The 22935-nt window shown below is 42.8% G+C and overlaps 2 protein-coding genes across 2 annotated transcripts in view; one reads left to right on the top strand and one right to left on the bottom strand.

The window, feature by feature from the left end:
• The first annotated feature begins 2797 nt into the window (after window positions 1–2797).
• On the top strand, window positions 2798–15032 carry lipca (lipase, hepatic a). Its single transcript, XM_072671381.1, has 9 exons — window positions 2798–2879; window positions 5507–5685; window positions 6019–6198; window positions 6367–6487; window positions 6572–6811; window positions 8329–8571; window positions 9558–9672; window positions 12580–12798; window positions 14915–15032. Exons 1-9 carry the CDS (start codon window positions 2798–2800, stop codon window positions 15030–15032), a joined length of 1497 nt encoding a protein of 498 aa, XP_072527482.1.
• A 2124-nt stretch (window positions 15033–17156) lies between these two features.
• adam10a (ADAM metallopeptidase domain 10a) overlaps window positions 17157–22935 on the bottom strand; it is a 106134-nt gene continuing 100355 nt past the window's right edge. The window contains exons 14-16 of the mRNA XM_072671297.1: window positions 21903–22123; window positions 21586–21712; window positions 17157–20323 (exon numbers count right to left, since the gene is read on the bottom strand). Of these exons, the coding sequence (XP_072527398.1) occupies window positions 20217–20323; window positions 21586–21712; window positions 21903–22123 (455 nt within the window). The 3' untranslated portion in view covers window positions 17157–20216. The remainder of the gene's footprint in view (window positions 20324–21585; window positions 21713–21902; window positions 22124–22935) is intronic.

Here is a 22935-nt window from a genome sequence, read left to right on the forward strand (position 1 = left end):
AACTCACTGATCTGGGTCACTGAGCTCTTTCCATTGAGGTTATACACACAGAAATAGTCTGTTTCCAGCAATCCAGTGCATCCGAGTGCAGAGCTGGTCCCTTCCCTGAATGAAGACTGAGTGGGCAACTTTTGCAGATAAGATTGGTGCGTTTCACTCCTGCTTTCAGCCTGAACAGATTCAAACACAATCACTCTACATTAATGCATATATAATATACACTCAGTGGGCAAAAGTATTGGGACACACCTTTTAATCAGTAAATTCATCAACCAGTTTCATTCAGTCTCATTACCACAGGTGTATTAAATCAAGCCCCTAGTCCTGCAGTCTGCCTTTCGTACACACATTAGTGAAAGAACGGGAGGTTCTGAAGAGCTCACTGAACTCCAGCGTGGTTCTGTATGTAATACAAGTCAGCTGGTGAAATTTAGACCTTCCCTCCTAGATCTTCCTCCGTCAGCTGTGAGTGGTGTTGTTATTATTGAACAGTGGAAGAGTTTAGGAGGAACAGCTCACAGAGAGCAGCTCAGCCGCAGAGTGTCTGGCAGACCACGTAAAGTTACAGAGTGGGGTCAGGGCCGAGTGCTGAGCTCAGAGCAGAGTGCAGAAAAGCCTCCAACTGACTCAATAACTGCAGCAGAGCTCCAGACCTGCTGCTGCTGGTAGAGCTTAGAGCAAAGGAGGACCGGTTTCATATTAATACAGCCTATGGGGTTAGAATGGGATGTCATAAAAACTACTGTAGGTGGAATGTGTAGGTGTCCCAATACTTTTGTCCATCAGTTTTTTTTTCACTTATTTGCACTTCATCGACACAATATGCAAATTAAGAGGTTAGGTTTAGCATTCGAGTGCATATCATTTCTGGAGGAGCAGTAATAGTTATACAGTTCTGGGAGCATATGGAGCATATAAAATGATGTCTTGGCCAGCGAAATCATAAATGCGTTTATTGCCAAATATTTATATTTGTAGGAAGTGTTTGAAAATATTTATTAACCAATTTATGGGATTTTTGTAATTGTTTAAGGTGATCTTATTTAGTGGGATGATCACATTATGTGTAGTTATTATAATTATTAAAATGTTTAGAGGTAGAGATGGAAAATTCAGATCCAGAAAGTAAAAATAATTAATTAAAGTAGGTTAATTTAAAGGAAATAAAAGTACCTGCATGTGCACAATGTCTCCTAATGGACATTACAACTGTAAAACATCACATAACTACAGCAGCACTACAGTGGAAATGTCATATCTAAGATGCCTATTAATCTGCAGTGAGGCTCTTCTGTGGAGAATACTGCAGAGTCCACAAGTCTGGCTTGTTTGGAAAAGCAAAGGTTTCTCAGTGGTCTGTTTGATCTTCTGCTCGGACCACTAAGAGCCCAGATAAGAGTGTGTCTGAACCTTATTCTGGCATTAACCACACGCTGGAATTGGTACAACTTCACCAGTGAAACTAGAATAGTGTTTGTTTGGAATTAGCTTGGAAACGCTGCCTGCAGACACGCATGCTTTTGTGGTCAGCGATAAAGCTGAACATCCTGGCCACTGCCCAGTAATTAGACAGATCAATAAATAATACATGAGGTGAGGAGTATCTTGTCAAACGTCCGGGTTTGGACAGCCCAGTCACATGATCTTCAGGGGTCACCATGTTGGTCAGTGTCACTGTGGTGCTGAGAATGACCCACCACCCAAATACTACAGTCTGCTCTGTGGTGGTCAGTCCTGAGTCCATTGACGAGCTGGGTGAAAGGAGGCTAATAACAAAGTATGCATTAATTTATTTATTAATTTAATATTTTTTATTTTTTTATTAATCATACAGCACATTTTTTAGCAACATCATCATTATACCTGCATTATCTAGTCCCTGTAGAGACGTACTGCCAATAGAATAGGACTCCCTTCAGCAGATAAACACAAACCTATAGGCACCATGCTGCCTAATGCCAGGCATGGGCTAGAGGGGTATAAAGCCCCCCAGCGTTGAGCTGTTGTGGAGCAGTGGAAGAACTGTGTTCTCTGGTATGATGGATGATGGAGCTCCATTCAATACTTTTTAGGACCTCACCAACACTCTTGTTGCTGAATGCAATCAAATCCTGACAGCAATGCTCCTCCAAAATCTAGTAGATAGCATTCTCTCCTAGTGATAGTAGAGACAGTTACTCCAACAAAAGTAGGATACATTCTCTTTAATACCCTTGATTTCAGAAGAAACAATGCATGAGCAGGTGTCCAAATACTTTTGTCAGTATAGTGTAATATTTATTTGTATTACATTTATACCTTATATATATAGATAGATTTTAGAAGATAGATTTTAGAAGAAGCCGGTTGCTTCTTTCACATAAGGAGATTAAGTGACAGACTAGTCCTGTGTCGTCCTCCACACAGCCAAACAGGACAGAGGTGATAAACCCCCAAAATACCAGAGAGAGAGCACTGGACAAGGTGTGCTGTATAACCTCTCTACACACTCTCAGGACTTCTGCACTCAGTGCCCTCCCACCTGATGGACCACTCCACACACACACCCACACACATATACACACACATACACACACCCACTCCAAACCTCTGAATCACCCTTCCACTGGGCTGATACTTCATTTAAATAACTTTGGCCTCCTCCTCCCCCTTTAAAATGGTCAGACAAACAGCAGAACCTCCCCGGCTCTGCTCCTCTTTTCCTACCTGAGAGAGAGACAGAGAGAGAGAGAGACAGAGACTGACAGAGAGAGAGAGAGAGTTGGATTACCTGGCTGTTGGAGGCTGCTGGAGCACCATGGCAGTGTTTAAGGTGCTGTCCTTCCTGCTTCTCACCGCACACCTGTGTGATGGACAGAGACGCAGAGGAAGCAGAACAGGTGAGCGATCATTTCACACTCCGGGACTGACCTCTAACCTCTGTTTCCCTACATTTATTAGTTTACATACCCTATATGAATTGACAAAAGTATTGGGACACCTGCTCATCCGTTGCTTCTTTCAAATGCAAGGGTACAAAAACGAGTGTATCCTACTGTTGTTGGAGTAACTGTCTCTACTGTCCAGGGAAGAGGGCTTTCTACTAGATTTTGAAGGAGCATTGCTGTAAGGATTTGATTGCATTCAATGACAACAGCAGTAGTGAGGGCAGGATGTTGGATGATGCTCACAGCTCAATGCTGGGGGGCGTTATACCCCACTAGTCCTATTCTAGGACTAGAGGGGTAGAGGATTACTTCTCTACAGGGACTAGATAAACTGTGTGTGTGTGTGTGTGTGTGTGTGTGTGTGTGTGCATGACATCTACGCAGTAGAGCAAAATAACGACGGCTCAGTAAACTGTATACCAAGTTCATAAGTACATCAGTACGCCACCTAGTGTCTTAAAATAACAGAATTAGATGTCTATCAATGTGCTCACTGCTGGCACCTAATCACCTAACCTTTAAATATTCGATATATCGATTAACAAAGAAAGAAAACACCGATACTAACGGGGTAAGGGGCAGGCGTGCAGAACAACTGGCGAAAGATATTTTTTATATATTTTAAATAAAAGTTTAATTTCTGCTCAGTTTACTTACATTGAATTGGGCTGAGCTACAAGTTGTACTGCATGCGGACACTAGAAGGCGCTCCAGAGCGAGTCCAAAATGAATGTATTTGCATTGGTGCAAAATTATAAGTTTTATATATATATATATATATATATATATATATATATATATATATATATATATATATATATATCAGGTTTATTAATACCGGATTTATTTAATAGATTTATTAACATATTGTTTTTTTATTGTAGCTAATAATGCACATGTTTAACACAAAGCAAATGTCTCTATAAATATTAACATTTTAATATTATATTAATTTACATATTAACTGACCAGGATCGTAATTGGCCGTAACTCCAGCGTCAGCACGCCAAGCAGTTACCTAGCTGGCGTCTTGCTGTGAAAATGATAAAATACAGGTATGTTTTCTTTGCTTTTGTAGTAAAGTACATCACTTAACTTTCCAGAATTAAAGGCAGATACTGGAAAAGTGGTTAGAAACTAGCTAGCTGTTTAACTTTTATTATTTTAGCTAATGCTAATGTTTTTTAGCCGTGTAGCCCCATTCTCTCAATTCATTGAGGACTAGCTTGTGGCTCCCTCTAGTGGTTTGCCGTAAAATTGTCACAGGGCAGTTTTACAGAATCAGTAATCAGTAAGAGGACAATAGATCAAGAACATAAAAAGACCTGGTTAAAAAGACCTGAGACCCCCAAAGAGCAGCCAAGGGCCACAGTGACAAGGAACCCCCTCCCCTCAGAGCTGGAGGACGGGACCATGGGGGACCCAGCTACCCTCCTCTGATTAGAGCTATTACTCTACTGCTTAGGTGTGCAAAATATTCATAATATCATAATCTTATTATTTATAATATAGTATAGCTTAAAATAATCATAGTAGTGATGGTTAATGGTTGTAAAGGTGGTAATAATAATAATAATAATAATGATAATAATAATAATAATAATAATGGTGTTGTAGACGCTGCATGTGAATAATTAATGCCTCATATTTTCAGCAGTGATCAAAAGAAGACCTGCACACCTGCAGACGTGCTCATACTGAAATCAAGCTCTACTGAAGTGTCTCGTCCCCCCATGGTCTCCCCTCTGGGAGTTTGGGAGTGTTACTTAATCTCACACCAAGCTATTACACCAGACATCACATACATCCATGACCAGACTGCACCTCCTCTCCTTTTTAAAGCCGCTTCCACATGGACAGTAGAGTTTACTGACCTCCAGGTTCAGAGAAGAGCTCAACTGCAGGTCAGAAAAACAGAAAAATCAATTGATTATGCAGCAGACCCAGAGAAACCGTCACAGAACCTACTGTTCCTTTGCTTATATGAACAAGAACAAATCATTAATATGGACAAAAGTATTGGGACACCTGCTCGGTCATTGTTTCTTCTGAAATCGAGGGTTTTAAAAAGGGTTGAAGTAACTGTCTCTGCTGTCCAGGGAAGAAGGCACTGCTACTCCTGTTCTACTGGATTCAAATAAACTGGGAAGACCCCTAAAGACCCCTGAACCCAGACTTTTGATTTGTGACATGGTGCATCATCATGCTGGAAGTAGCCGTGATCAGGGTAAATTGTGGTCAAGAATGGATGCACATGGTCAGCAATCATACTCAAACAGGCTGTGGCAGTCAAGCGATGATTGGCTGGTATTAACAGCCCAAAGTGAGCCAAAAACATTCCCCACACCATCACACCACTGCCACCACCTCCACCAGCCTGGACTGGTGATACAATACAGGATAAGTCCATAGATTTATACAGTTGGTGTTGAATTTTGACCCTGGTGGGCTTTGGTGAGTCTGCATCCACTGCAGCCTCAGCTTTCTGTTCTTGGCTGAAAAAAGTGGAACCTGATGTGGGCTGTTGTAGCTTGTTTGTCTCCCGTGGAGCTCAGAGTGTTTGTTGGTCTGTGTCGTAGATGCTGTGTTTGGAAAAAGGATGAAAACGCCCTATGAGCCTCAGTCAGTGTTCAGGGTGTTTTCTCCAGAGGTGGACATGGAGGACACGTGCATGGTCAAGCTTTTCCAACCACACACTCTGCATTCCTGTGGCTTCAACAGCAGCCTCCCAGTGGTCATCATCACTCACGGCTGGTCGGTATGGGACTTTCTTGTCAGGAGAGATCTAACTTCGTTCAGAACTAGTAGGTCCACTTAGGTCCATTATATAGATGTACGGTGTACAGACATGGATTTTCATGCCAATTGATTTGCTGGCCAGCTGGTCATCACAGAACCACATGTTGAATTAGTGTGGGTCCACCACCCACAAACAGCCATGAGTGACATGAGCAGAAACTGTGTATGAACAGATGCAGATGCTGCAGTCTCTGAGGAGGCAGAGCATTCTGAACATTATAGGGTTGCCCCGTTCCAGCAGGAGCTGCCGATATATGACCAGAACTTTTCCGTTCCTTCTCTGTGGCTGTAGATGGATGGGTTGGTCGAGAGCTGGGTCTCTAAACTCGCTACCGCTCTGAAGAGCACACAGAAAGACATCAATGTCCTGTTCACTGACTGGCGGACCCTGGCACATCAGCATTACCCCATCGCTGCCCAGAACACACGCATCGTGGGGCAGGAACTCGCCATGCTGCTGACGTGGCTCGAGGTGAGGGTCTTAAAATCCTCAGTCCTTCATGTTCAATACCTAATGCTTCTCTAATGCTTGTTTAATGCTTGTATCAGTACTTGGAAATATTGAGAATTCAATGCAACAGTGGACTCTGTGTGTGTGTGTTGCCCTAACATGACACATTTCCTGTAAACGCCCCATCAGGATTTCATTCAGGTTCCTGTTAGTAAGGTTCACCTCATTGGCTACAGTCTTGGTGCTCATATATCAGGATTTGCTGGCAGTAACCTGGCCATTACAGGGAAGACGCTCGGGAGAATCACGGGTACGGAATAATAAATCTGAATAATAAGAAGTAGAAGAACATCATCAACACCTTCTACAATCTTCTTAATTGTTGTGTGTTTAGGTCTGGACCCTGCGGGTCCACTGTTTGAGGGCATGTCCCCCTCGGACAGACTCTCGCCAGACGATGCCAGGTTTGTGGATGCCATCCACACGTTCACACAGCAGCACATGGGGCTCAGTGTGGGGATCAAACAGCCTGTGGCTCACTTTGACTTCTACCCCAATGGAGGATCGTCTCAGCCTGGCTGCCAGCTGCATGTTCAGAACCTGTATGCCCACCTGTCTCAGTTTGGCCTTATGGGTAAGCAAGAGAGATATGTGAGACTGGACGATAAATCAGCACCAGCACTGGATAGATGAGTAGACAGGGTGGGACAGTTTGATATGGGAGGGAAATATGGATGGATGGATGGATGGATGGATGGATGGATGGATGGATAGATACTTGCAGTAGGGAGAGAGGGTTGGGATGGATCAATGGATTGATATTGGGAGGGTGGAGGAGTGTGGATATGGCAGAAATGGATGAATAGATGGCAAGTGAGAAGTAATGATATGAGAGGGGTTGATTGATTTGCCAGGGAGGATGGATATTGGAGAGATTGATGGATGTGTAGATATAGGAGGAAGGGATGGAAAGGTATGTGTGGGATGAATGGATAGATATGTACGGGATAGATGGATAGATGGATGGATGGATGGATGGATGGATGGAAGGATATGGGATGGCAGAATAAATATAGGAGGGATAGACAATGGATATGGGAAGGATATGTGTTGGATGAAAGGATAGATATGGGAGGATGGATGGATATGGGAGGGATAGATGAATGGGTATGGGAGAGAGGCAGGGAAGGATGGATGCATGTGGGAAGGAGGAGGGAGCGATAGATGAATAGATGGACGAACGATGGATAGGTATGGGAGAGAGGCAGGGAACGATGGATATGGGAGGAAGATTCAAGAGTTGTCATGTGCACAGCAGAAACAAGCAGTTACACTGTACAATGAAATTCTTACTTTGCAGTTTCTTCGTTTACCAGTAAAAGTATAAATATCACTATAAAAAGAGAAACAGAATTATATAATCAGAATTTATAAGTATAAAAAAAAAATAAAAGTACAAATGTAAACGGTATGTAAAACGGTAGCAGTGATATATGTAGTGGGCTTATATTAACGGGTGCATGTCAGAATTCAGCCAGATCAGAGTGGAAAGGGGAGGAGATGTTTAGATGTTTAAGCCTGATGGCTTGTGGATAAAAACTATTTGTCAGGATAAATGGAGGGATATGGGAGGGCCAAAATGAAATGGATTGATTTGAAGTTAAAAATTGATGAATTGGATATATATGGGCTCACTAAATAAAAATGTAGGACATTACAAATAGATTAAAAAGAAAGATTTGAGTTTCCTAGATGAGAGATCATAAAAGCAACCGTCATCCACACCTCTCAATCAGCCCAGAACCTCAGCGGGTCTGCCCTGCTGAGCGCATGCCTGCGGGCTACGAAAAAATCTTTGAGAAGTAGATGAGCTGGCTGACGTGAGCAGGATACTCGTTCAAAGAGCGGTGCAATCAGTCCAGTGACAGGCTGTATTTATAGAGAGAGATTACAGATGAGGATCATCAGTAAGTGATCACCACGATACACCAGGGACAGTCATTACACGGTATATACCATCCTCCTTTAATTAACAGAATGACGGGTGGTCTCTGGAGAATCAGTTCTGTTCAGGACAGTAAACTCTAAAATGATCATAATCAGAAATGTCTTAATCTTCTACCTATATCATGTGTGTGTGTGTGTTTGCAGGTTTTGAGCACACGGTGAAGTGTGCCCATGAGCGCGCTGTCCACCTTTTCATCGACTCTCTTCTGAACAAAGACAAGCAGATCACGGCCTATACGTGCAGCAGTAATGAAGCCTTTAATAAGGGCTTGTGTCTGGACTGCCGCAAGAACCGCTGCAACACTTTGGGCTTCAACATCAAGAAGGTCCGCACTGGCAGAAGCAAGAGGCTTTACCTCAAAACACGCTCTCTGATGCCGTACAAACGTAAGCTGGAGCTGAATGTGATGTAAAAGTCAAGTTTTATTATAATAAGCTAAAAACCTCTTGACCAGACTCTTGACCAGCATGGGGTATGGCTGGAGTTTGAGTTTGAGGGTGAGTTTGAGGGTGAGTTTGAGGGTGAGTTTGAGGGTGAGTTCTAATTATAAAATCAAACATTTTATAACAAACTCTGCTCTGGAGGCTTTGTTTTCCACCATTTCTGTGGGACAATATGTCCTTGATGTTGTATTTGTGCAAAGCACTGTAGGTAATCAAGGACCAGGAAGGCTACATTACTTTCACCTTCCATATTGCCCAAAAAACGACTGCTGCATTTCTGGGCTGGTAATGATGGGTCCTTCACTTAGGAACAGCCTTCTATAATACGTAGTGTTTATGAAAATGCAGCCTAGGCTTTGGGACACAGCTTCTGGTTGCTAATTTGACAACATGGCAGAACATTTTGGCTTCTTTTCTATAGAAGCGAAAGGGAAGGAACCATTGCATCCATGTTTTTCTGTGGCAGTCATTGCTGTAGACTGATAATGAGGTCAGTCCTTTGCACCTCTAAAAAATCCCATATAATAGAGCCCTTTTAAATGTTTAAAACCCCTCCTGCCTCGACACCCTGCTGAAATATTCATTCTCTCAAGTACAAGAAAGAAAAGTAACAGTGAATTACAGAAGAGGCTGTTAATCTGACAGCACTCTCTCTCTCTTTACCGAGCACACAACAGCAGCTTGTCCAGTGTTTGAACAGTTTCTGCACTTTGTCTTTCTGAGCCTCTTTATCTTTATGATTTTGCCCACAGCTGAAGAAAGAGGAGATTTCTGACTTCAGTATTTCTGCTTTCCTTGTATTTTAATGAGATTGGATTAGGCTGGAGTGTCAGCTCTGTTTGTCTACTGGAATGGTTGTGCTCTGAGGGGTTTGAGGATTCCCCTGAATGATAATTAGCTAATGCTCATTCCTGTTCCTTTACCCACAGTGTACCACTTTCAGTTCAGGATCCAGCTGTTCACACAGAATGAGAAGATCGATCCTTCTCTCAGCATCACGCTCACCGGCACGCTGGGGGAGAGTGAAACCCTGCCGATGTCCCTGTGAGTCTTTCATCAAAACACTCAGAAATTGTCTGAGATCATCCCATTACCAGATTTATGATTTTGACACCAGCCTAATTATGAGCTATTTAAATTGACTAGGGGCTAATGTGCTTCAGAAGATGGGCTACAGCATCTTTTCCAACTGCCTCTCATGCAACGTTATTTGACAGCTCATCACGCTTGGAGGAGAACTCCCAGCACTGTTATATCAGCTAACAGACGCCTATGTTGGCTTGCATTGCGCTGAGCGAAGGCAGAACTTAGGGTTTGGGAAAGAGCCATAACTATCCACCGAAAGAAAAAGACAGTCAGTTATGCTCCAGTTATGTATGGCTGTGGCATTGCAAGGGATCAAATTCATGATCTCCCATGGGGTACCAACATCATCCAACAGTTCCAAAAGCCTGTTGGCCTGTTGATAAACGAATTTGCATCTTTATTGAGTTTTCTGTTACACCTCAAATGGTGCAGCAGTTACATAAAGGACGCCTTTATCAAACCAATTAGTTTTGATAGTTTTGAAGTTGCTGGTAAATATTTAAAAATATATATATTTTCAGAAGATGAGGGGCTTTAAAAATGATGACTAATGAATTAAGCAATAAGACTGATGTTAGGATTATTCCATATTAAAAATTTTATGTACAAACTTGTTTAAAACCTTATAAGGTTATAAGTTTGACTAAAAAGGTTCAGAATCAAGCAGAACCCTTCCTCTTAATTTATACTTTCCCTAAAAACTGAAAAGACACCTAGGAGACACCTGCGCCAGCCAACATCGCTTAAGAGTGATATTGGAAGAGAGCTCCATCAGCCTACTCAGAGAGCCTGGCCAATTGTGCATGGCTCGGGATTCGAACTCACAACCACCATAGTGGTACTGCATTACTACCACTTTTAATGGGGGTCACTTTTAATGTTTAATGTAAACACCGCTCAAGCGGCTGCAACCTAGAACCACTACATTCCACTAGGTGCTGCTGTTTTAAGCCCAATCTGGTTCTGATCCGATGGTTTGAGATTGTTTGAGCAGAGCGTCCTCTGGTGTCCTCTAGGTGCCCTTAGAAATAATTACGCAAGGGTGAACAACCTTTTAAAGGCTTGATATGAAGGTTCTTTACCAGATTTACCAGGTTATATAGAACCAAAGTGGTTATTGTAAGGCATTGCTTAAAGAACCCTTTTAGCACCATTATTTTTAAGAGTATTATTAGCCCCTTGTTGTGATGTCAGCATCCATCAGCAAACCTTGCAGATGTTTAAAGCACTTCTGAGACAAAAGAGCTTCAGTAAGTGCGCTTAACCATTAGGGGTCAGATCACTGTTCATCCAAAACCATCATATGCTTCCCTCAGCTATGCATTATGGCTAGAGGGGGTTGAAAGTGAGAGTAGGACACGTGAGAGTCATAAATAGCACAAATGTAAGGACGCAAGCTGGCAGCATGTGCCATGTAACCATGCATGGAGTGACTCTGATGTATATTACTGCAGGCTTTAATTCCATCACGGTCATTAATAATACAAGCCAAACTTCTCGTGAGCGCGTCTCTGAAACTGCATGGTTGCATGATTACATTCTCCTGTGCGTTCTGTATTGCTCAGAAAGCATGCGACTGCAGTCACCTTCTGGAAAATCTGATGTGACAGCAAGTAGGGATGCAGATCTGTGACCTTGTAATGAGTTTGATTCTTCAGCAAATGTATCATGAAGTCTCAAATTTCACAGATTAAATTGAAATGTCCTGTTTGGGTATAAATAAGCATTATAACTAGAACTATCATAGCTATGCCATACTGATTACTGAGTAGACTGATAAATCACTGTGCTGATCAGTTATTTATCTCAGTGTTACTGAGCTCTACTAAAGCCTGAGTAGACTGATAAATCACTGTGCTGATCAGTTATTTAGTATCTCAGTGTTACTGAGCTCTACTAAAGCCTGAGTAGACTGATAAATCACTGTGCTGATCAGTTATTTAGTATCTCAGTGTTACTGAGCTCTACTAAAGCCTGAGTAGACTGATAAATCACTGTGCTGATCAGTTATTTAGTATCTCAGTGTTACTGAGCTCTACTAAAGTCTGAGTAGACTGATAAATCACTGTGCTGATCAGTTATTTAGTATCTCAGTGTTACTGAGCTCTACTAAAGCCTGAGTAGACTGATAAATCACTGTGCTGATCAGTTATTTATCTCAGTGTTACTGAGCTCTACTAAAGCCTGAGTAGACTGATAAATCACTGTGCTGATCAGTTATTTATCTCAGTGTTACTGAGCTCTACTAAAGCCTGAGTAGACTGATAAATCACTGTGCTGATCAGTTATTTAGTATCTCAGTGTTACTGAGCTCTACTAAAGTCTGAGTAGACTGATAAATCACTGTGCTGATCAGTTATTAATCTCAGTGTTACTGAACTCTACTAAAGCCTGAGTAGACTGATAAATCACTGTGCTGATCAGTTATTTATCTCAGTGTTACTGAGCTCTACTAAAGCCTGAGTCGACTGATAAATCACTGTGCTGATCAGTTATTTAGTATCTCAGTGTTACTGAGCTCTACTAAAGTCTGAGTAGACTGATAAATCACTGTGCTGATCAGTTATTTATCTCAGTGCTACTGAACTCTACTAAAGCCTGAGTAGACTGATAAATCACTGTGCTGATCAGTTATTTATCTCAGTGTTACTGAGCTCTACTAAAGCCTAAGTAGACTGATAAATCACTGTGCTGATCAGTTATTGATCTCAGTGTTACTGAGCTCTAATAAAGCCTGAGTAGACTGATAAATCACTGTACGTAATTTAGTGTTATTAAGCTGTTCTAAGGAATAATTCAACAGCTTGTAATTCAACGTCTTGTAGTCCGTGATGCGTGTGTTTAACCTTCTTTTTTGTCCCTCAGAGAAGAGAAGATCTCTGGCAACAAGAGCTACTCTTTCCTCATCACTCTAGACAGAGACATTGGTGATCTGATGATGCTGCATATTAGCTGGGAGGACGACCCACTGTGGGCCAACATGTGGAGCAAGATGAAGACCATAATGCCATGGATCAACAAAGACAAAGGGCCACAGCTCACTATAGGCAAAATCCGAGTCAAAGCAGGGGAAACACAGCAGAAGTAAGTGTCCCTGTGTGGACAGACGTCTCATTAGCCTCAAGAGAAGGCAGTAAGATAAGAGATAGACAGATCATCTAGGATCTATGAAAGGTCTAGATCTATTATTTGGTCTAAACGCTAATATAGACACCAGGCATTTCAAGCAGTGTAGCACTAGCTACTGCCTACCTAATCCTGAGTTAGCATTAAGACCAAGTCATAGGCCTAGAAATGGGGGTGAGAGTGGGGGTAATAAACAGAATATCGTGGACCGTGGGTGACTGACTGGCTCAAAAATACAACAATCAACTATTAATAGGCTGTTAAAATTCAATAAATAGAAATATCAGATTTAGTAGTAGGTTCAGGACTAGGCTGTGGTCTTAGTGTTACTGGTGCAGGAGCTATGTTAATGCTTCACAGGCCTCACAGAGTCCCATTGTTATGCAATGCCTTTACTTATAGGGCCCACTGCTGGCATGCTTACATAACCAGACTAGATAGACCAATTAAAAGACAACTAGGCCACTCTGCGTGTGTGATCCATCTGAGACATGGAGGGGGTTATCACAGTAGTTTCTGTTACAGTGACCTGCTTAGCGTGGTCAGTAGCGGTTATTTTCCATGTATATGCCTTAATACGGCTGCTGGCAAATTCTCTTGGGCCAGCATCAAATAAATGATAAACCTGGAAATATCTGTGAGTTAAGACGCCGTCTAAATGCCTTATTTGAGCTACTACTCTTCATGCACAGCTTAGCTTATGAATGTTGCATGAAACCAGAGGAGAACATGCATGAAATCTCTGTGTTCAGTTAAGTCATGCATACTGAGCAGACAGCATAACCCTTACACTGACAACCAGATCTGCTTAAGCTAAAGAGGAAGATCTCTATAATTTGCATATACACTACTGTATTTTTTGTATGTTGTCAGGATTGATCTAGCTGGCTGTCCAGTGCAGGCTTTATGCTGACTAGAGCTCTGGAATAACTAAAGCCTCAATTTCCTGGGAATCAGAGGGTCAAAGGCGCAAATATTCTTATGCAATAACTCAAATTTGAGAGGAGAAACATGCTTAAAGCCTCTCCTCCCAATCGAACAGCCTATGAATACCATCTCACTCTTGTTCATGTGTCTTTGACAAGTCTTCACAACTCTCCAGGACCCCATCACCTCTTTTTTGACCCAGACATGATGTCTGAAAGCCATTATTTTCCTTATGTATTAACTAACTTTACTTTTAATCCTGTTAAATTAGACATTAATTTTGAAATTTAACCATTTTTATATTTTATTATAAGGTTTTCCATTTAGGATGTACAATAACACCAACAGCAAGAGTAATACGCATATGAATGGCTGGCATGCATAAGACAAGGCTGTCAGGTGGATAAATATTGCAGGTATATCCAGGGGACTAAGGTGCTTGGAGAAAAGTGCTGTGTGCCTGACTGATGCACCAGCCAGCACAGCATTGGAGTGATGGGAGAAAAGCAGGACTGGGATTTGAACTAGCAACCCTTTGGTCATGGTGACAGTGCCTTATTCCACGGGACCATTTTGCCCCCCACCTCCCAGTGTTTTTTTAAGCTTTGATGTTTGAAGTTAGAGGAAAAAATGAATCAAAACCACTTATTCGCCAACAATTCTTAGGAAGATCTTCCCACCCTAGGGAGAACAAGGCCCGTTGTGCTCTCCTGGAGCCCTGGCTGCTGATGGCTAGCAGCAGGACTGGGACTTGAACTAGCAACCCTATGATTATGATGACCGTGCATTATCAGTGGACTTTCTGTTTAGATTTAACAAAATTCTGAGGAAGATCCTGCTGAAGCCTAATCCTGTTCTTTTCACACTTTGGAAGCTCTCTTCATCAATAACTGATATAATTCATCTCTGTTCTGCAAAAATCTTTTTATTTGATCACAGCAGCTTTTCTCTGACAGTATCTGCCCATAATTTCACTCCAGACTGTACAGCCAGTTCTTTTGACAACCATAAGCAAAAGTTCTCAATCAGTCAAACTGAACAATAGTGTGTTGTGTTCTTCAGATTCTTGCATGCAGTGCCCCCTGGTGGACATGGATGATTTGTGTCAATCACTGAAATGAGACAACTTTCTGTCCTCTCTCCTCAGGACAGGCTTTTGTGCCCTCTCTGAAGACTCCTCCTCTATCAGGCCTTCTGAGCAGAAGCTGTTTGTTCGCTGTGATGAAACCCCCCAGCGCTCCAGGCGAGTGACATCAACTTTCTGAGCGTCGCTGTCGGCTTTTGCTGCCAGGTTTTAATCCTGTGTGCAAAATTCAGGTGAAATGAAAACAGTGAGTTGGAAAGACAAGATTGATAAGGGGCCGGTGTTCATGGAGGGGGATTCCCTTTAGAAAGGGATCATAACCTTAATGGGACACAAAACAAATACAACCATAAACACATAATTAATAAAATAAATAAGATAAATGCATTTATGTATGTAAGGTTTGTGTGTATGTAAACTCATCACAGGCATTATGAGTCAGCAGGCAGTGATCTGGATAAATTGCTGCAAGCATTTCCGTGACATCATTGATCACCCCCATGTATATTAGTACCTGCGACTCTCTGGGCCAGTTTTTCACATGGATTAAGCCTAGTCCTGGACTACACTGCACAGCCAATTATGATGAACCACAGCTGGAAATTCCTTTTAGTCTAGTCTAGGCTTAGGCTTCAGCTGGGTTTGTGGAACTGGCTCTCTAAAGTCCACACAGCTTGTCTAGTTCCTGTAGAGAAGTACTGCCAATAGAATAGAACTCTTTGGACTAGCCAGTCGTGGACTAGAGGAGTATAAAGCTCCCCAGCATTGAGCTGTGGAGCAGTGGAAGAACTGTGTTGGTCTTCTCTGGAAAGAAGGTGGTGCTCCATCCAGTACTTTTGGGATGAGGTGAGGTGGTGATCATCCAACATCCTGACCTCACCAACGCTCTTGTTGCTGAATGCAATCAAATCCTCACAGCAATTCTCCTCCAAAATCTAGTAGAAAGCCTTCTTCCCTGGACAGTAGAGACCGTTACTCCAACAAAAGCAGGATCAGCTCTTTTTTTATTACCCTTGATTTCAGAAGAGGCAATGAATGAGCAGGTGTCCCAATACTTTTGTCAATATATTGTAGATGAAAGTGGCTGGTGTAGCATAGTGGGTAACAACACTGACTTCTCTGTGGCAGACTAGGGTTCAATTCCTCAGCTGGATAAGCACACCAGTCTACACCAGTAAGGGTTTTGGGGTAAAACTCCTAACTCCACATCCTCCTGCCTGTGTAACAGGATTCAGATGTAAGTCAGTCTGGATAAGAGCCTCAGCCAAGTGCTGTAAATGTAAAAAATCAAACTGTAGCCCTTACATCAACACTGGGGTACAAATACATGTATTCATGATTACGGTTTGAGCATTTGTACTGTAGGTGACTGTTGTTTAAATAAACAAGGCTATCAGCATCACCCATGAGAAATAATACACAATACTTTACTGAACTACTACATGGCACAAAGGGGTCAGCTGATAAACAAAGGCCAGTTTCCAGTGGCTGATGAGAGTGAGGGAGATCAGTTCTCCTCCTAAAACAGAGTAAACAGCTATTACTGCTATTACTGTGATATTTTCAAAACCGCAAATGTCATCAGGAATGACTGTCCTTCCTCTTACCTGCTGGTGTGAATGCGTGCAGCACAGCTGTGTGAAGAAAGTGCATGTGGAGTCGCTTCTGAACAAGTCTATTTTTATTAATGCATTTCAAGTTGTTCGAAAAAAAGGACATATCTTTGCACAATACTTTTTGCAGTTTTAGTAAAAATCTGTCCAAAGTGAGAGCAGACGGAAAAGAGCCAAACAGAAACAGTGAAACTGGATGAAAAAAGAAAAATAAACGATGAAAAGATACTGTATAAAACACAGCGGCTATTCAAATCAAACAGTAGTATTCGACATATTTCTCCATCTTGAATTTGAAACCTTTACACACACACATGCCCTGCTTTCGGATCAGTGCACGTTCCGCTCACACACTTAAAGCAAAGCAAGACGTGAACGAAGAGACAGATGCTCAAATTAAAAGCTCCCTCTCTGCCCCAATCACCCGACCACCCCACCTTAACCTAAACTCTTCACCCCACAGAACAGACGAGATCGATTACTATGAAGCCAGCCAAGAAGATCAGATCAGTTAAGCTCAAGTCCAATACCATTGCAAACCCCCTGACACCCCCCCACCCTCACACCTCCCCTCCCCTGGCTACCCATCACCCATCACCTAAAAAAAAAAACGAGCACGCAGCTTTTCTAACGGAGGCCTGATCGACACTACACCAGCCAGTCGGCCCTGTGGTTGCTCAGGTGGACCTTGATGTGTGTGTGTGTGTGTGTGTGTGTGTGTGTATATATATATATTTATTTGTGCATGTATGTGTGTGTGTGTATGTGTGTGAATATTGGTGTGTGTTTATGTGTTTAATGTGTAGTGTGTGTGTGTTCATGTGCACTGCAGGCTGCTTTGATGCTGTTCCACAGAAGGCGTCAAACCAAGCGTCCAATGTGTGGCACGTTTGAAAAAATGCAAAACATGCAAGCTGACAAACTGATTGAACACAGCCCAGTAAAATACAAATAAAAATACAAATAATAATAATAATAATGATCCAGAAAACAAACAAACACCAAAAAATTACGGTCAGTGGATTTTGGATTTCGTTGACTTCCAGAAAGAGTGAGTAAGGATATCTGATGCTATCGTGGCTTGAGAAGTCTGTCTCAGCAACAACAAACTGGAAGAGAGAGAGAGAGAGAGAGAGAGAGAGAGAGAGAGAGAGAGAGAGAGAAAATTCAAGATGAAAGGAGGTTAAAAAGGGAAAGAACAAAGGGGGAAGCCAGAGAGATAGAAAAGAAAAAAAAGATCAAGATCAAAGACAAAGATTAAAAGAAAACAATAAAAGAAAAGAAAAAGAAAAAAAATAGGAAGGAAAGAAAATGAGAGAGCGAAAGAGAGAGAGAGAGAGAGTGTGTGAGTGAGTGTGAGTGTGAGAAGATTGGAGCCACTTTAATTATTGCTCTCCAGACTGCCCTCTGTGGTCAGTGGAGCTGGAGCTGGTCAGGGCTGATAAACAGTGAGGTTCTCGTGGGACGCTGCTGCCCACTGCTGCCCAGATGAGTGTCTGAACCACAGTGACGGACAGACTGCAAAAACAGCCTCTCCACCGGCATCAGGGACCTTCGAACGGCGAAATAGAGAAAACCAGGGCTGAGGTCCGGGGGAGAGAGAGAGAGAGGAGGGTCTGTCCACACTGGCAGAACGGTCTGGGGCCTCTTCTGGTCATCAGGCACTGTGACATTCAGCAGTCTGGCTTGGATTTGCTGTGATACAAAAAGTGGATACATAAAACCCGAAGTCTGTCGTCGTCTTCGTCCGTTTGTTTGTTTTCCAAAGCTCTCCCGACAGGCTTCCGCAATAGTGGCTAGAGTGTTTCTGGAGTAACAGAGGATCTCGGCTCGGCCACGCTGCAGGAAAATCGCTCGGATAAATGCAAAAGAAAAAGAACTGCTGTGAAATCTCTCTCTGCCTCGTCTGGTTGGAGAATCGGCTCCTGCCGGCTCTTCTCGAGTGGTTCTTCTGACAATCTGACCATTTCTGACAGAAACTGCTAAACTTTGCAAAAACTGACTGAAAGATAAAAATGAAAGAACATGCTGCAGTGAGCCCCCAGCGCTCCTACGATCCAAACACACCTCGCTTGCCCTCCCTGACCAAGTGTGTGTCAAGTAAGGCCTGCTACCAAGCTAACAAACAAGCTAATCTAGCATCTAATTATCAGTCTGCATTCTGTGTTGTCGTTTACATCCCTTCGTCTCTCTCACTCTCATATCTTTAGATCTCGCTCCACCTACACTCCTAAAAATGAAGGTGCTACAAAGGCTATAAGGATTCTTTGGGTGATGCCACAGAAGAACCATTTTTGGTTTACCAATCGAAGAACCTCCAAATTGACAGAAGTATTGGGACACCTGCTCACTCATTGTTTCTTCTGAAATCAAGGGTATTAAAGAGAGTTTTCTCCTGCTTTTGTTGGAGTAACCATCCCTTCTATCCATTAAAGACTTTCTACTAGATTTTGGAGAAGCATTGCTGTGAGGATCTGATTGCATTCAGCAACAAGAGCATTAATGGGGTCCGGATGTTGGATTATCACCACACCCCACCTCATCCCTCACTTCCAGATGTACTGGGAGTCCAGAGAACACAGTTCTTCTACTGCTCCACAGCTCAATGCTGGGGGGCTTTATACCACTGTATTCCACACCTGTCCTATTGTATTGGCAGTACTTTTCTACAGGCATTAGACAAGCTCAGCAATGTGTCTCAGCAATGGGTGCAACTTAAAGTAAATGAATGCATTCATTAAAAGGGGTGTCCACAAACATTTGGAGCATGTAATGAACATCTGTCCAAAAAAATGGTTAACCTATGGCATCCCTCAAAGAACCCTGTGTAGCACCTTTATTAGGAGTGCAGATCCGCCGACACATCAGACCCACACTCTCATGCTCGCTTGTGCTACGCTGCAGAAAGGCAAACCAGTCTCGGATTAAGACCAGAGAAGGATAAAGCAAATCTGAATAGAAGAAATTAAAACATCTATAAATATATCTATCTATCTCACATCAACCAGAATCATCAGCAAACCTCCCGCTCTTCTCTCCAACCCACTGCGCTGTAGGATGCTTAATTTGTCCTGAGTGTCAATTAAAATAGTGAATAAAGTTTATCCAACAGCAGGAAGAAAATTATCCAAAGGGAGAAACTGTACAATTGTGATCAGAGAGAGAAATGTGAAAGCTTGCATTCTGCATAACTTTGCTTTTCAGTTAAAACATCTTTAATTACACATTGGCAAACAAGTCTCTGTGGAAGGAGCTCTTCCCTTGACTGGCCGCAAGACCAGCCATGCTCTTCAGCACAGGAGGGCAGTGCTTCTGTAAAACTAAGCTATGAAAGGAGAGGAAAAAATAAAAAAAACGAGAATGAAAGTGGACAGAGAGTTGAACCCTGAAGCACACCGCTCAGAAAAACTGTAAAGAAGGGAAAAAAAGGGGAAAAACGAAAGTAAAAACCACATAAGAACAAAAAAAAAAGCTGCTATTCTCCTCATCAATAGCTTCCGGGTTTTTCTCTGAGGTGAGTGAGGACAGCTTGGCTGCCGGCCCGAAGAGCAGTGGTTTTTATTTATACATCACTTTAAAACTGCCGTTCTCAGAGCGGAGTCCGTTTGAAGGACGTCAGTGGCGGGATATTGTTTTTGCTTTGCTAGTTTCTCAGTTTGAGGATGGGGTTCGTTGATTGGTTCAGGTAACTCTTTGGAGTGAACTGTTTCCCATTGTAGGCACTAGGAAGAACCAAAGGCAAAGAGTCCGGCTCAGCGGCGCATCTGCCCCATCTGATAGGTGTCTCTGGGCTGGCGGTGATGACGCTGCGGCTGAGGCTGGGAGTTGGGGTTCTGCGCTCTCCGTCTCTTCAGTGTGCCTGCAGACCGAGAGACAGGGAGAAAGAGAAAGAGAGGGAGGACGAGACAGAGGAAACAATTAGAGCCAAAAATGCAAAGTGAAAGAAATGAAGGAAAGAAAATGTTAAAAGAAAAATAAAGAAATAAATAAAAAGATTAGAAGAAACAATAAAAATAAAATATAAATATAAAAAGAAAGTAAATAGTACAATAAAGGCAAAAAAAAGAAATAAAGATTTAACATAAAATTAATATTCAATAATAAATTAAATAAAGAATGAAAGAAATGAATATCAAAGGAAAGAAATGAAGATAAAGGAGCTGAATAATAATTAGTGTGTTGATAAGAATCAGCATAGAAAATCTCAGAAACTACCCCTCTCTCTTTCTGTAGGTGTGATACGGTGGAGGTGAGGAGTAGCTGAGCAGGACGGTGTGTGAGGTGTGAGTAAGAGGTGGATTACTACGGACTGTGTCTGAGCAGCTCCGAACAAAAGCCATTTTCAATTACTCACTTCACTTATCTTCCCCTTACACACAGCCTCGTCCCTGAGCACCTGTAAACACGCAGTGTGTGTGTGTGTGTGTGTGTGTGTGTGCGCGCGCGTGTGTGTGCGCGTGTGTGTGCGCGTGTGTGTGCTGCACTGTTCTTAGTTGTTTTTTCCTAAAATCCAGACAGGGAGGTGCTGACCTCTCTCAGACTGCCGGCGCTCAGAGCTGTGTGCAGCAGTGGATTACTTGGCAGCAAATCAGAGAAAAGCAATTTGGAGCCGCTGATTCTGAAGCTGTTTATGGGAAAAGTTTACTGCAGTGTGTCTCGCATTCAAAACACCAGCGTGCAAACTCCCCACAAACTGCCCCAGAACCTTCTAAGGCTTCTAAGGTGTGTAATATCTGGCAGTGGTTTAGAAGGGGGCAGTTTGAGGGGTGTATTATCTGGCAGTGGTTTAGGAAGGGGCAGTTTGAGGGGTGTATTATCTGGCAGTGGTTTAGGAAGGGGCAGTTTGAGGGGTGTATTATCTGGCAGTGATTTAGGACGGGGCAGTTTGAGGGGTGTATTATCTGGCAGTGGTTTAGGACGGGGCAGTGTGAGGGGTGTATTATCTGGCAGTGGTTTAGAAGGGGGCAGTTTGAGGGGTGTATTATATGGCTGTGGTTTAGGACGGGGCAGTGTGAGGGGTGTATTATCTGGCAATGGTTTGGGAGGGGGCGGTTTGAGGGGTGTATATTCTGGCAGTGGTTTGTGAGGGGGCAGTTGCGACTGTTCTAGGGTGAGTCTTACCTGGCAGTGGTTTGGGAGGGGGCAGTTTGGGGTTGCTGCTGGGCGTGTGCACACTGCATATTTTAATGAATCCAGCCATCAGCATGATGAGAGCGATACCCATCAACAACACAGCCCACCAATGAACCTGTAAAACACACACACACACACACACACACACACACACACACACACACACACACACACACACACACACACACATTATAAACAGGCCTTTACATAATGCCCCAATAAAACAACCCATTTTGTGCTTTCAGGATCAGTTAGAACACTCTGAGGTGAGAGAGAGAGAGAGAGAGAGAGAGAGAGACACTTGCCACTATCCACTCTGCGATGTTCTCATACAGCTCTGGATTGAAGATGGCCTTCTTCAGTCTGGCCAGCGGTCCATCCGCGTCCACTAGCCTGCACTTCATAAACACATCGCAGTAGCCCTTAAAGTCATTGCAGGGTGAGCCAGGCTGCAGGGTTCGGATCTTCATATTAAAGAAACTTTCCCATTCCTTCGAGCCTGTACTTCTGCAGGTGTTGGGATTCCCTGTGGAGATGCACACACATAAAGCCATGAATGAACATGCATGAGCAACCACGTCACATCAACAACAACGTCACAACAACATAGATTTTGGAGCATTTCTATTGGTTCATTCATCATGAATATATATATATACAGTGAGTCCAAGAAGTATTTGATCCCTTGCTGATTTTCTTTGTTTGCCCACTAATAAAGACACTATCCTTCTGCACTTTTAATGGTAGATATATTCTAACATGGAGAGACAGAATATCAAGACAAAAATCCAGAATATAATTTTAAAGAATATATTTTAATTAATTTGTATTTCAATGAGGAAAATAAGTATTTGATCCCTCTTGCCAAACACACTCAATACTTAGTGGCAAAGCCTTTGTTTGCAAGCACAGCGGTGAGACGTTTGTTGTAGTTAACCACAAGTTTAGCACACACACCAGGGGGAATTTTGGCCCACTCTTCTTTGCAGATCCTCTCTAAATCATGAAGGTTGGTGGGCTGTCGCTTGGCAACTCTGACCTTCAGCTCCCTCCATAGATTTTCGATCGGATTGAGGTCTGGCGACTGGCTGGGCCACTCCATGACCTTAATGTGATTTTTCTTGAGCCAATCCTTTGTTGCCTTTGCTGTATGTTTAGGGTCGTTATCATGTTGGAAGACCCAACCACGGCCCATTTTCAGATCCCTGGCAGAGGGGAGGAGGTTGTCCCTCAGGATTGTGCGGTACATGGCTCCATCCATCTTCCCAGTGATGCGGTGAAGTAGCCCTGTACCCTTGGCAGAGAAACACCCCCAAAACATTATGCTTCCACCTCCAT

This window comes from Salminus brasiliensis, chromosome 25, assembly GCF_030463535.1.
Source record: "Salminus brasiliensis chromosome 25, fSalBra1.hap2, whole genome shotgun sequence".
Lineage (NCBI taxonomy): Eukaryota > Metazoa > Chordata > Actinopteri > Characiformes > Bryconidae > Salminus > Salminus brasiliensis.